This window comes from Rattus norvegicus, chromosome 13 (assembly GCF_036323735.1).
Source record: "Rattus norvegicus strain BN/NHsdMcwi chromosome 13, GRCr8, whole genome shotgun sequence".
In the NCBI taxonomy this organism is placed as follows: domain Eukaryota; kingdom Metazoa; phylum Chordata; class Mammalia; order Rodentia; family Muridae; genus Rattus; species Rattus norvegicus.
Window position 1 is genome coordinate 80,671,461 of NC_086031.1, and position 14,446 is coordinate 80,685,906.

The 14,446-nt window shown below is 40.3% G+C and overlaps 1 protein-coding gene across 13 annotated transcripts in view; it reads right to left on the bottom strand.

Moving 5' to 3' along the window:
* Positions 1 to 14,446, bottom strand: part of Pou2f1 (POU class 2 homeobox 1) — a 142,678-nt gene that overhangs the window by 17,859 nt on the left and 110,373 nt on the right. For all 13 annotated transcript variants that reach the window (XR_005492198.2, XR_005492197.2, XR_595497.4 and 10 more), the window contains 4 exon segments: positions 13,378 to 13,519; positions 12,085 to 12,230; positions 10,574 to 10,753; positions 7,507 to 7,612 (listed from right to left, as the gene is read on the bottom strand). Coding sequence is in view for 9 of the 13 variants with exons in the window: in XM_008769599.4 (XP_008767821.1) it covers positions 7,507 to 7,612; positions 10,574 to 10,753; positions 12,085 to 12,230; positions 13,378 to 13,519 (574 nt within the window). In the remaining 4 variants the exon portion in view is untranslated.

A 14,446-nucleotide genomic window follows, 5' to 3' on the forward strand; every position in this document is an offset into this window, starting at 1 on the left:
ATGATTTAAGTGTAAAGTTTAATAACTTTTATCAGTTTTCAAAGTTCTTTAACTAGCACACTATCAGACTGGAGCACTTGCACCACAAAGAAAAGATCCTCATGCCCGCATGTAGTCATTTCCTAAGTCTACTGTCTCCATTCATTTGCTTTTTTTTCTAGACATTGCACATAGGAAGAACTGTAAAACATGCAACTCTGTGTATCTTAGCTGTTACTTTCAGGGTTGTGCCACACTGAAACAGGAGCCAGCACTTTGCTTTCCAAGATGAATTCTACCTAATGGTGCAGATACGCTGTGTGAGCTATGGCTTGTTTCCAGACGGGGGCTGTTATAACTAGACACACACATGTGAGAATTAGGGTGTGACTGTTTTAATTTTTCTTGAGGAAATTGCTTCATTGGATGATATATTAATGTTTTTAACTTACAAAAGACAATGCACAGTGGCTGTAGCACTTACATCCCCACGAACCATGCAGCAAGAGCAGCAGTTTTTGTGGTCCTCACTCCTCATCCACCTTCGGCTGCACACATCCCATCGAGTATGTTTTGAATTTCCCTAACAAGCAATAGCGCTGAGCACTCTCCCTGTGTAGTTTCTCACTTGTGTACCTTCTTCAGTAGCGCTCTCCTTAAACGTTCTGGGCTATAGTTTTACTATTGAGCTTTGAGAGTTTCTGTATGCTCCAAATGTAAGTTCTTTAGAAAACACATACTACTACAAACACTTTCTTCTAGTCTTTGCCTTTTGTTTCTAATTTCCTCAAGATGTCTTCTATAGCATAGAAGACTTCACTTTTGATAAAAATCCAACTTCTCATCTTTAAAATTAAAAGAAGAAATGTGTGTGCGCGTGAGTGCTTTCCACAGGGGCCGGAAGAAGACCCTGGATTCCGTAGAGGTGGAGTTACAGGTGCGTTGGAAGCACCCACCACAGGTACTGAGGACGGAACTTAAGTTCCCCGCAAGAACAAGTGCTTTCCACAGCTGAGCCCTGATCTTTTCTTTTTAAAAGCCTATAATTTGGGTGTTAAACCCTTTGCAGTACAGAAACATGAAGCCTGTCTCCTGCCATTTTCTAGAAGTTCTATGAATAAATTTAGGCATTGATTCATTTTAGTTAGGTTTTTTCTTTGCGCGACACTATAACCTAAAATGGTCTTTGTGAATCTTGACAGTCATTTGTCAAAAATTGATAGAGAACAAATCAAAGCCCCTCCCCCACTGGACTGACAGCTTTGCCTCATGTAATCTGTTTTACGAAGGGCTGAATTGTGTCTTCATCACCTGTGTCTTTACAATCAGCTTTGAAACTTGGCTATAGAGATCCTCTAGGTTCATTCTTCTCAAGGCCTTTCCACAGACTTTTAAATACATCTCTTTCATATTTACTTTAGAATAAGCTATCAGTTTATGTGTTACGTGTTATAATTATGACTGTTGAACCAAAAATAAAATAAGCTAGAGACAGATAAGTGTCATTTTAAGAATGCTGGAATATAAGATTGCCTTTTGGAATTCAATTTCAGGTTGGAAAGAAAACAGTAAAGTACTTATGGCAATAAAGCACAAACACCCAAGTTTCATCCCTAGAAAGCACAAAAAAGCCAGGTATGGTGGTGTGGGCTTCTAATGCTAGTGTGTGGAGGTGGATACAAAACTTTGAGGCTTGCTGGCCAGCTGGTTTATACAAACTGGTGAGCACCAGGTCCCCATAAAGACCCTGTCTCAAAGTACAAGGCATCCAGCTGTCCTGAGGAAGGACATCTGAAGGGTGACTTCTGGCCTCCACAAGCATGTGCACCAGCATACAAATGCCTCCCAAACAGCTGGGAGGTGGCCAGTGTGGCCACTAAGCATGCTAGCTGCTGCACCTGCTTCAGGTCAAGGAGCTTTTGATCATGAATCTGGATTTGTCAGATACATTGTATTCAGCTACTCAGGTCTTGCCTCAATTTCTATTTTTATTGTACGGTATGTTAATTGGTATTCAGATATTAAATCCACTTATATTCTTGGGATAAATCTCCCAATCAAAATGAACAATCTTTTATATATGTTGTCAGTTTTGACTTATATATGCTAGGCAAGTGGTCAACAACTTGCAGCCTGATTTGCTAAGACTTAGCTGAGAGTTCAAATACATATTTTTCAAAAGGGCTATGAGCCTTTTTTACCCCCAATGTATTTATCTAGCACTGCTTGCCTTGTTCAAAGAAGTCGCTTTTTTCTGTAATTTTATATTTTTGAAAAATATCTAATTACATGAAACAAAAAACCAAAACCAACCAAACAAACAAACAAAACAACCCCACAGAACACTATTAAAATCACTGGGCTTTTATTTGTGAATCTTTTAATTAATAATTGCTCAGCTGCTTTTAGTCTATGTAGATTTTCTATTTGTAAGCAGTCTGACCATCTGTTGGTTTCTAAGCTAGTGTTCATTTTATCTACACTGCGTGTAGAGTGATGCTGTTCCTAGTGCTCCAGTTTGTCATATTACACAGTGGTTCTAATATCCCAAAGTACTGGAAATACATGCTCACACACAAACTTGCATTAAAAGTAGCCCAAACCTATGCTACTACACCAGTGCTATCGGCTCACGAATCGCAAACAGACTGCTGTACACTACAGCCATCGGCACTGCCTTCAGAGATGCTTCATTTCCATTTTTTTAATTTTAAAATTTTTCTTAGTTTCTTGGCTTCTTCTTTAGCATAAACTTCTGATTTAACTTCCAAATATTTGAGGATCCCTAAATATCTGTTGTTGATTTCTAAAAAGACATATTTTGTATGACTTTAATCCTTTAAATTCAATGGATCTTGGACACATGTTAATTTTCAAATATTAAAAGATTCAAGTTTTTTTCTGTTGTTGTTTTCTATAAAAACAATACAGTAAGGCATGATGGCACATGCCTTTAATCCCAGCACGCAGAGGCAGAGGCAGAGGCAGGGGCAGGGGCAGGGGCAGGGGCAGGGGCAGGGGCAGGGGCAGGGGCAGGGGCAGGGGCAGAGGCAGAGGCAGAGGCAGAGGCAGAGGCAGAGGCAGAGGCAGAGGCAGAGGCAGAGATTTCTGTAAGTTTAAGACCAGTGGGATCTTCATAGTGAGTCCAAGTCATCAGGGTTATATAGTAAGACCCTGTCTTTAAAAATAAAACAAAACAAGACAAACAGTAGGCTGGAGGGATGGCTCAGTGGTTAAGAGCACTGGCTGCTCTTCTAGAGGACTTGGGTTCAATTTCTAGCACCCACATGGCAGCTCACAACTGTCTCTGACTCCAGTTCCAAGGGATCCAAGTCCCTCACACAACCATATGTGGGCAAAACAGCAATGAACATAAAATAAAAATAAGTTAAAATAACACACATACACTATATGATTTAACCTTTAATTTACCGAATCAGTTTCTTAAAGGATAGATATCCCAGGTATACTTGAAAAGATTGTTTTTCAAGCCAGGTCAAGTTGGTTGATACTGTTCAATGCTTGTGTATCTTTGACAATATTATTCAAAAGTGGAGTACTGTGTCTTACTATTGTTGAACTATTTCTCTTTTTTTGTTCATTTTTCCTACCTGTATCTTGAGCCTCCATTGTTAGATAACTAATTCAAACTGCTACTATCTTCCTGAGAAATACTTTCATCATTATGAAACATTTTAGCAAAGTCGGAGAGAGACAGAACACTTGTGGTTGAGCATGGCCCCAAGGCCTTTAAGAGTACTGTGTTGTTCTGGAGGAGTGCATTTCTAAGCCCCTCTAGAAATGTTTGCCAAGCACATGAGAAAAGGAAGATAAACATGTCAATCATCAAGTGTTTTATTATAAGATAGCAGATGGAGAAAATATATTTATTTAATGGCAGGATAGACACATAGAAAAATAATAGATTTCCAGGGGCAAACATCAGGTATGAGATTTAAATGGATTTGCAGAGATAGGAAAGAGGACAAAATAGGGTAAGAGAGAAACCAATGATAGCCCAGTTAGCAAAGGAGAATTAATCCCTCAGCCCCAAGAAAAGTCCAAACTCAAGAGTTGCCACACACCAAGATAGGAGTAGGAGAACAGAGAACAGAGAGGTTATAGGACTGTTTATACACTACTTAGGAGTGGGCCTACCAACCCCTCTACTAGACCTTGCATACGAGTTAAGCTAATGTTATCAACTACTCAAAGAGAAGAAAGAAATCTATTAGCAGACTAAGATTCAAGTGTGAGTAACAAGCAAACACAATTTTTGCTTTGGTAAAGTGTGGGTGTACTGTGTAGCAATTTCCTCTGAGATAAGCTTGCATTTAGGAGAGAAGCTCATTAAGACACCTTAAGAGTTTAAACTCGGGTTGGGGATTTAGCTCAGTGGTAGAGCGCTTGCCTAGGAAGCGCAAGGCCCTGGGTTCGGTCCCCAGCTCTGAAAAATAGAACCAAAAAAAAAAAAAAAAAAAAAAAAGTTTAAACTCAGGAAGTAAATAACTGAAAGGATTCCAGAAGTCCCCGAAACTGAGCAGATACATTAGGGCTCTCCCACAGCAATCATATATAAACTCTAAGTAACAACTAGCCAAGAGGCACACAGTGGAGCAGCTGAGCTGTCTGCTAAGGAAACTGCCTTGTCAGCTTCTCTACAGGCTGTCTACTACAGTGCAGGTTCCCATCTTTTATGAGCTGTCACCCATGCTGGGGTGGGCTTTGGGTGATGCAGTTGTCTTTGAGTAATTTCTGCTCCTATAAGTAACCTCTCACCACCCATATTCCTATAAGAAGGACCAGTGAAACTCATTGGTTCACCAAGTTGGACTTTGGTGGGATAGCACCAGATACCACCTTACAGACACAGACTGGTCTGTCACTGGTTCACTACTTGGGGTAAGTAGATGTTTGTTCATGTCTCCCTAAAAATAGTGACACGAAATAGAGCAAAGCCCCATCTTTACTAACTGAGCAGCTGGGGGACTGGGTCTGTGCCAATAAGCCTGGTTTGCACTATTTGCACTAGGGATTTTTCTGCAAAACATGGGTATCCTTAGGTCTGATTCAATGATTTACAATTTACTGGGAAAACAAAGTTCAGCTTTAAATTTTTGGATGCACGGTAGTAAGAAGGCAGGAACTTTATATTATTGGTGTTCAACATAATGCTGATCGATCACAGCCTAATAAGCAGAAGTACTGAATACTATACACTAAAAAGTCTATGTTCATGTACATATGGGGGGCACATACATTTATGCTTGGAGACCAGAGGCTGATTCTGGGTGTCTTGTTTCTGAGACAAAGTCTCACTGAACCTGGAGCTTACGGATCTGTCTAGCCTAGCTGGAACTTAAGGGACCCTCTTCTCTCTCTTCACTCTCCAGTGCTGGGATGACAAGAGAGTGCTACTGCCTCTACAGCTGAGCTTTGAGTTCTGGGGATTAAACACAGGTTCTCACATTTTTGACTGAACCACCTCACTAGACCCAAAAAAGTTTGTAACCTGGAATTTAAGGCTCCTACAGCAGCCACAAGTAGCCTGGGGGTGAGGGGTAGGGGGGTGCAGGTGCTGCTGGAGATTATATTTTATAAAATTCTTTCAACTTCTGAAAACTGTGTGCATGCTTATTTTATGGGGGACATTCTCTATGTGGCCTAACAGTCAAGAGTCACAAAGTGCTGTTTAGATTGCTTAAAACCTGACGTGTTCCAATTGCTTAGAAACACTAGGAAGCCAGCTACTGAACTTTTATAGCATGGTAGGATCACAGAACTGATGCTATAAATTTAACATATGAATTTAAAAAACCAAGAATGTCTCCAATTCCATGTAAAGTTAGTTAGATTCGACAGGAAATATCATAAAGCAGTCTAACAGCTCGCTAGTATATAATAAGCACAGCTTATGTCTTGTGTATCACAAAACACAACATATTTGATGACAATGCTGAACCAGTTTAAATGCTTAGGGAAATTTCTTCCAGAGGAGGCCAAAAGAAAAGACTTACTTTTTCTTTCCTTCTTTGAGACAGTGTTTCTCTGTGTAATAGTCCTTGCTACTTTGTAGACCAGGCTGGCTTGGAACTTACAGTGATCCCAACACCTCTGGTTCTCAGTGCTGGGATGAAGTATGAGCCATGTCTGGCTCTTATCTATTAGTTTTATAATGAGTGTATCAGGCAATAAGCTGGGCATCAGAAAGAATATAGTATTGAGCTCTTTAGAAGTACAAAGGCTATTGGGAAAGACAATTTATAAAAATAGGTTTATAATATGAGTAAGTTATGACACCCTTAACTTTCTGGAGAAGGTAAAGAATATTTCCAAGAAGAACTGTCATACAAGCTGGAGCAGCTTATCAGTGTCACACCAAGAGCTGACTATCAGACTAAGAACTGAGCACTACAGTGACAACACCTACAAGGCCATGGATGGAGCTCGCCCATGTGTTGGGCAGGGCAGCAGTGGTCTAGTGTAACAGTACTCAATATAAATGATGAATCTGTATGTTTCTCTGAGTGTAAAGCCATCACTGTTAAGGTTTTATGAAGAAAAAGTCACCTAAATCAAGTTTAAAAAAAAAACAACCCAAAAACCTTTATTTAATGTATTTATTACAACTGCAGGGCAGAAGAGGGCATCAGAGCCCCTTATAGATGATTGTGAGCCACCATGTGGTTTCTGGGAATTAAACGTAGGACCTCTAGAAGAGCACCCAGTGCTCTTAACCACTGAGCCATCTCTCCAACCCCAAGGACCAATTTTAAAAGGTTGGAAACAGTATAGGAGACAGACCAATAGAAGATTTAAAAAATTTTTATACCCTTTTTTTTTTTTAAAAGATGGGTTTGGGTGTTGTGGTACACACCTTTAATCCTAGCACTTAAATCCTAGAAGAAGATGGGATCTGTGTTCAAAGCCAGGCTGGTCTGCATAGTGAGTGGTCCACTTAGGAGGTCAGCCAGGACTCAGTCTTAAAAAAATTAAAAGTGAACACTACCGGGAGGGCGGTAATGGGGGTAGGATGGGGAGGGGAACAGCCATAGAGAAGGGGGGGGGTAGGGGGATGTTGGCATGGAAACCGGGAAAGGGAATAACAATCGAAATGTAAATAAGAAATACTCAAGTTAATAAAGATGAAAAAAAAAAAAAAGTGAACACTACCATGCCCAGCTCAAGGCCAGGTATAGACTGACTGACTGACTGACTGACTGACTGACAGACAGACAGACAGACACTGGATAGCTGGCTTGGCTATCAGTTTGTTCTAAGGAGCCTCTTTCCCTGCTTCCCTAACACTGGGGCTATGGATTGGCCCTTGGGTATAAATGTGTACTTTGTATGTGAACTCTAGTCTTTATGATTATGTTCATAGAGCAATCTCCTTAGACCCATGGTCATATAATAAACACCCCACAAACAACTCATATCTTAGGTAGTACCTTCATGACTTAGCAGGTCTTTGCAGAAACCTGACTGGCATTGTGCTTACTAGTCTCTAAGTTGGTTGCTGCTTACCTGTAAGAGAAAGATTAGTCATGGCAGCACTGGTTAAGGGGAGCACAGGGTTGACTGTGAGGGTAGTTGCTGTACTGCTTGTCACAAGGCTTGGAGTGGTTGCCACCTAGAGTGAAACAAGAAAAAAAAATGCATGCAGCATAATCAGAACTTGAATAGTTCTTAAATTTAAATAATGTTTAGTCAGACAGACTCTAAATCAGCTAGAGATAATATTGTCAACATCACCTAAACAAGAGAACTATCTGATAGTATTAGTGCTTATATTGTTTTTATTTTTGATTTTGTGGAAGAATCCACCCATTCATCCACCTACCCACTCACCCATCCATCCATTTATTGGTTTTTTGAAACAGGGTTTCTCTGTGTAGCCCCGGCTACACTTGAATTCAGAGATCTGCCTGCTTCTACCTCCCAAGTGCTGGTGACATTAACGCTGTGTGCTACCACCAGCTGGTTGACTGACATTCTTATGGCTAGGTGTAGCAGTGCAAGTCTTTAATCTTGACACTTGGGAGGCAAAGGCAAAAAGATCTCTGAACTCAAGGCCAGCCTGGTCTACAGAGCAAGTTCCAGGATAGCCAGGACTACATAGAGAAACTCTGTTTTGAAAAACAAAACCAAACCAACCAACAAAAAGACAACACTACTATGTAGCTAGGGTTGGTCTAGAATTCAGTTTTAATCAGGTTGGCCTACAATACAAATATCCACCTGCTTCTTCTTTCCTGAGGAGAGACCTGAGATTAAAAGTGAGTGCATTACTGGGACCAGGGACCCAAGGCCAGAACACAACATCACTCTGCTAAAGGGACATAGTATTAAACTACTTCTAAAGATTTATGGTTGTAGATTAGTGCATCTTTCAGCTTTCATCAGAGAAGCTCTTTTTTGAAGAGGAGATTAACATAGGCTCACAACTGGTTATGGTACAGAGAATAGGGGACTAAGGAATGCTCAGCCCTGAAAGGGAAGCTGTATCACACCCATTCTTCCTAAGGTTCAGGAATCATTGCAGAAGAGGGGGAGGAATGGTTTTAAGAGCTAGGGAAGGTGGATGAACTGTTTTCCTGACCCAGAAGGGCACTGCACATACGAACTCATAGTGATTATGACAGTATGCACAAGACCTACATATGCTCCAGCCAGTCAGAATCCCAGCATGAAGTAGGGAGGTGGCATGAACTCCAACCCTGGCAAATGATACCTGTTGGGAGTAGGTGAGTCAGTTTTAAGTTGTGGCCATTGGTAAGTCAGTCACACCTTCATGGATGGACATACATGAAAGAGTGTATGTGCGGCACAACCTGAACTTGATGGGTAAAAAAAAAATAAAAAGAGCACAAGGGGTGTGTGTGTGTGTGTGTGTGTGTGTGTGTGTGTGTGTGTGTGTGTGTGTGTTTGGAGATGCAGTAGTTCAGGAAGGGGGAAATAAAATATATTGAAGTTCTCAAAGAACTAATAAAAAATTAAGGGTGTGTGCGCCCCACCATTTCGAAGTGTTAGTGAAGCAGATTTTAAAAACAATCTTGTACTTCATTTGAAATATTATAATAAATATTTTAGTTTTATAAGACACTGCCCTCTTTCTATGATAGCTAAGTCTGAAAAACAAAATAATCGCCCACACAAAACTGTTATCTAACAACTATGATTTCTGTTACAACACCAATTTTATGATCGAAACACTTCCATTTAATAACCCATAACTTTCACGTAATAAATAATGCTGACCTGATCTTAGTTTTAAAAACTTTTGTGAAGGGGCTAGAGAGATGGCTCAGTGGTTAAGAGCACTGGATATTCTTAACCAAAGGACCTCAGCTGAATTCTCAGCACCCACATGGCAGCTCATAATTGTTTGTAGTTCTAGTATCAAGGGTTCTGACACCTTCACAGACATACATGCAGGATGAAATAAAATTAATTATTAAAAAAAACCAAACAACCTTTGTGGAGCCAGGTGTGGTGCCACATGCCTCTAATTCTAGCACTTGGGAAGCAGAGGCCATACAGACTCCTGTGAGGTCCAGACTAGTTGGGTATACATAGTGAGTTTCAGATCAGCCAAGGACACATAGAGAAAACCTTTCTCAAAGAACTAAGTGGGAAAGGAAAGAGGTTGTAGCATGGAATAGCATTAAAATGAAACAGAAGCAGAGTAACGAGAACAAAAGGAACATAAATGCAAACTCAACAATTGGCCTTCTTTTGAAGCCTGTCTGGCATCATGGCAGTGATCTATAATTATCCTAAAAGGAAGAAAAGTCAAGTCAGGGAGTCCATGACCATAGCATGCTTCTTCTATCTAGGAATGATGTCTTAATGCAAATGGCAGAGGTGACTGAATACGATGCTGTATGAAGGCTGATATGAGACTGGCTACTCATCCTGGGAATTCACTGTCACTTAGTCATGTGAGTTTACTGAGATGGGCATTAGGACTGGATGGTAATAAAAGAACACATTTTTTCAGGAACAAATCTACCAATATAGCTGCAGTAGAACCTTATTAGCTACAGATGAAAATGTAAAAAACCAGAAAGGACTTCAATCTTTATAAATTTATTTAACATGTATCACACACTCTCTCTCACATACACGCATGCGTGTGCGTGCGCACACACACACACACACACACACACACACACACACACACACACTATTCCTTCACTATAAATCAGGATACTCGCATAGGTTTGTATGTTTAAATTCTTGGTCCCCAGTTGACGGAACTGTTGGGAAGGATTAGTAGGTGTGGCCTTGGAGGAGGTGTGTCACTGGGGGTGGGCTTTGAGAATTTAGAAGCTCATTCCATCTCCCTAATTCTTGCCTATTACTTGAGGATCAAAGTGTGAGCTCTGTGCTGTTCCTATGCTCCACCACCCTCTGAATTCATAAGCTGAAATGAAATGCTTTCTTTTATAAGTAGCTGTGGTCATTCATGGTACTTTATCACAGCAATAGAACAGTAACTAAGACAACTGTTATTGAATTTACTTCTAGGACATTTGTAAGACTAAAAATGAGCCCTTGAAGAGTGTATCTCTTCCACATCCACTCTTACCAGTGAGGTTGGGCTGGGGAAAATTGCTTTGATTGGTGAGCTGCTGGTCCCACCACTGCTTGGCGGGTTGATTCTTTTCTCCTTCTGGCGGCGGTTACAAAACCAAACACGAATCACCTCCTTCTCCATATTGAGCTGTTCAGCAATCAAGGTGATATCTTCCGAGGTAGGCTTTTGATTCTAAGAGGGGGGAAAAAAGCCAATCTTTTATAATTAAAAAAGTTTCATTTTATATATTTGCCATGCTGGAGATTGAATCCAGGGACAAGCACTCTACATTTAAATTATATCCTAGTCCTGGAACTAACACACACACACACACACACACACACACACACACACACACACACACACACACTCACTCACACTCTCTCTCTCTCCCCCCTCCCTCCCTCCTTCATGATTTATTATGTGTATGAGTGTTTTGCCTGCATGTATGTACCATGACCCCATGGGCCAGAAGACAGTGTTCAATCTCCTGGACCTGGAATTACAGATGGCTCTGAGCCACTATGTGGGGTTTTAGTAATCAAACCTCAGTCTTATGTAGAGCAGGATGACCTCAAATTACAGAGATCTGCCTGCCTCTCCGTCCTGAGTACTTCCGACTACATGACTTTTTGAACTAGTGTACTCATAGGAAGAAGCCAGCTAGAAAAGGATGGTAGAATCCTTATGACTACAGTAAGCTATGTTAGCAACAACTTCTACACAAGTGTTTTAATATTTATTCCACCTACTAAAACAAGTGACTCTTACTGTAAAGGTCTATTAAATTTCTTTTTGGGGGGTGAGTGGGGGTTGGGTGTAGGGTCTTAGTGTGTAGCTCTGGCTGTCCTGGAATTCTGTTTGTAGACCAGATTGGCCTCAAACTTACAGAGCTCCACCTACCTTTGCTTCCCAGGCACTGGGATTAGAATGTCTCATGCTATCATGGCTAAAGTCTATTAATCTTAAAGTTAACAGAGTAATATAACCTTATGCACTCGGACATCACACTATGCCTGCTTCTGAAGCAGAAATGTCATCTTGAAATCACGTGACGTGATACGAGGCAAAGCCAAGTAAGACTCGACTCAATGTTTCCTTAAGTAAACACAGATCTTTCTGAATTAGAAGTCAGAATTTTTTTGTAGAAAGTCCATTTTCTAAAAAGGCAAATACCTGTTTTATTAACTTGAACTCCATAATAGGATATTCAGCCAACCAAACCGCCAGTGTTTCCTCTGAACAGGCACGGTTTGCTCTGGAGGCCTATGCTCAGGAGATAGCTCTGTGTGAGGTACTCCTCTCCCATCTTTTCCAGTCTGCAGGATTAGTTCCTGTGCTCCCTACCAAGTGCTCACATGATTAGGACCACTGTCTTTTGAGTCCTACAGTACTAAAGTGTGTCATTATCCAGTACCCTACTTTCTCCCTATTAAAATGCCCATCAGGGTGGAGGAAGACAAGGTTATGTTTTAATGTCTACAGTCCCTAACAGTATAGTACACACGGAAAGTAACACCGACCTCCATGAAACTCTTTTCTAAGGCCACACGGATGTTGGTCTCTATGCTGGTGCGTTTTTTCCTCCTACGATTCAAGCCCTCAGCCCCCAACCCTGGAGAATTCAAAGCACTTGGGCTAGATGCTGTAGAATCAGATGAGAGGTTCTCTATAAAAACGAGAAACACACACATACACAAAAGCTGAGCCTAAGGACTCACATGCGGAATATATGAGAACAATAAAGCTGTAAAATATTTAGCACTCAATGGAAGCACTGCTCACTACCGCTGACTGTCCACTGTCTTTACCGCAACCTTTACCCAGGATGGTTAGCTTTGTCACCACTCCTTTTTGGTTTGTTTCTGAGAATACAAAGGCTCTATTCCTCCACTTACACTTCCCTCAGTTCAGTTCATTTGCTTGTGTATAAACTAAAAATAAAAAGGAACAATATTTCTTAAAATTCATTGGATTATTTAATGTTTAATTTGGAGATGACTGAGGCTTCTCTCAGCACAATAGTTGAGAGAGGGCACTTTGAAACTCTTTTCTAAGCACTGAACAAGCCTGGAATGTTACAATGGATTTCTTTCTACTGTCTGAAAGCTAAGATGGGACAGATCAGTCATTCTTGCCTGTGACTTCAAAAAAGATAACAGATGGTTAAACTTCACCCCCAGCTCCTGAATCAAATGCTAGGGGTATGGGTGTGTCTTAAGTTCACTCCAAAGGTCTAATTTTTGTTTCTATGTACAAAGGAAACTACATGGTTAGGCATCTATGTGGTTCCTTTTAGCTCCTTAAGTCTATGATTTTGTGGCTCAAAATTCAAAGTTTCTAAAAGGATGTCTCAAAATAAAAAATTCAAGAGCAGAAGCCCAACTTCTGTATGAAATAAGTGGCCATTTTTTTTTTTTTAACAAAAGCAGATATATTACCAGGAACAAATTCTATGGCAATCTACTCAAGTAAAGAATAATTTGTCTGATCTTCAAGATTTTCTATACACACAGGCCTTCTAGTCCTTAATCCTAAAAAAAAAAAAAAAAAAAAAAAAAAAGAATCTATGTTCATCCTTAAACCTGGGTCAAAAAAAAATTTCTAGGCTGCAATTATTGCTGGTTATTTATACTATAATTACTGGAATATTAAGACATATCTGATCTACATAATCATAATTTATAAAGATTTTCATAGGATTAGTGAATCCAACATTCTGTAGTATCACCAATACAGTCAGACCCCAGTTTGCAGACTCATCCAACTAGGACACCCCATGGACAGTGCAGAGATTTCTTACTACGCCCACTTACCCGCGTCATTTAGCCACTTCTCTAAAAGGGGCTTTAACTTGCACATGTTCTTAAAGCTGAGGTTCAAGGCTTCAAAGCGAGAGATGGTGGTTTGGCTGAAGTCATTTCCATATAATTTCCCCATAGCAAGCCCAACATCACCCTGAATAATACACAACAGGAAAGGGGAAGCAGGAAAAGAGATTCATGTTATTAATGTTTCCAATGTCTATTTTGAAATGCTACTCCAATAACTGCTGCTCTAGACAGATAACTGGCCATCATTCTATTTTCCCACCAACTTCACCTCCAGGTAGAGCCCAGGACTGTAGGGAGAGTTCAGCAGAGCCTTGACATGGAAGCCTTCATTAGTCCCTCTACTACTTTGGGTCTCTACCTTATGTAATTATAACAATCATACCAAAACTTCTAAGTCTTCAAAGATAGTGCTGATAAACTAATGCCCTTCCAGTAATACAAGCAACATGGTTTCAGTACCCTTTACATCTACCTGCATCACCTAGAGGAATTAGATGTTTAGAAAGCCCAGCAATTTATTCTCATTATTGCATTTTTATTTATTTAATGTGTCTGAGAACCCGAGAAGGCCATGGTGCCTATGCAGAGGTCAGAGGACAACTTGAAGGAGTTGGTTATCTCCTTCTATCTGTGGTAGATATCAGTCCTGGGGATTGAGCCTCGAATCATCAGGCTTAGTGGCAAGTGTCTCTAAACCAGGAATTTCTGAACCAACCAAACTTCACATAAATTACTTTAAAATTTAGAAATGACCCCTCATTCTTTATAGTTTTTCTCATAAGTATTTCTGGAAGCTGTGAAAAAAAATCTATTTTCACCCTTAGTTTAGATTTCAAAGTTGATCATAAAACCAGGTATTCTAAAGGAGCACGTTTGTAGCCATTATAGAGGTAGAAATTCACAGTAGAGAGGTTTGACCCATTTAGTAAAACCTTCATGGGCAGTGGAAACTTGGTAACCTTATTGAAACAGAACAATGATCCTCTGAATATATTACAAAAGATGCCTTTCTCCATGAGCCTATCACCTTTGAAATGTACACAGTGCTTTT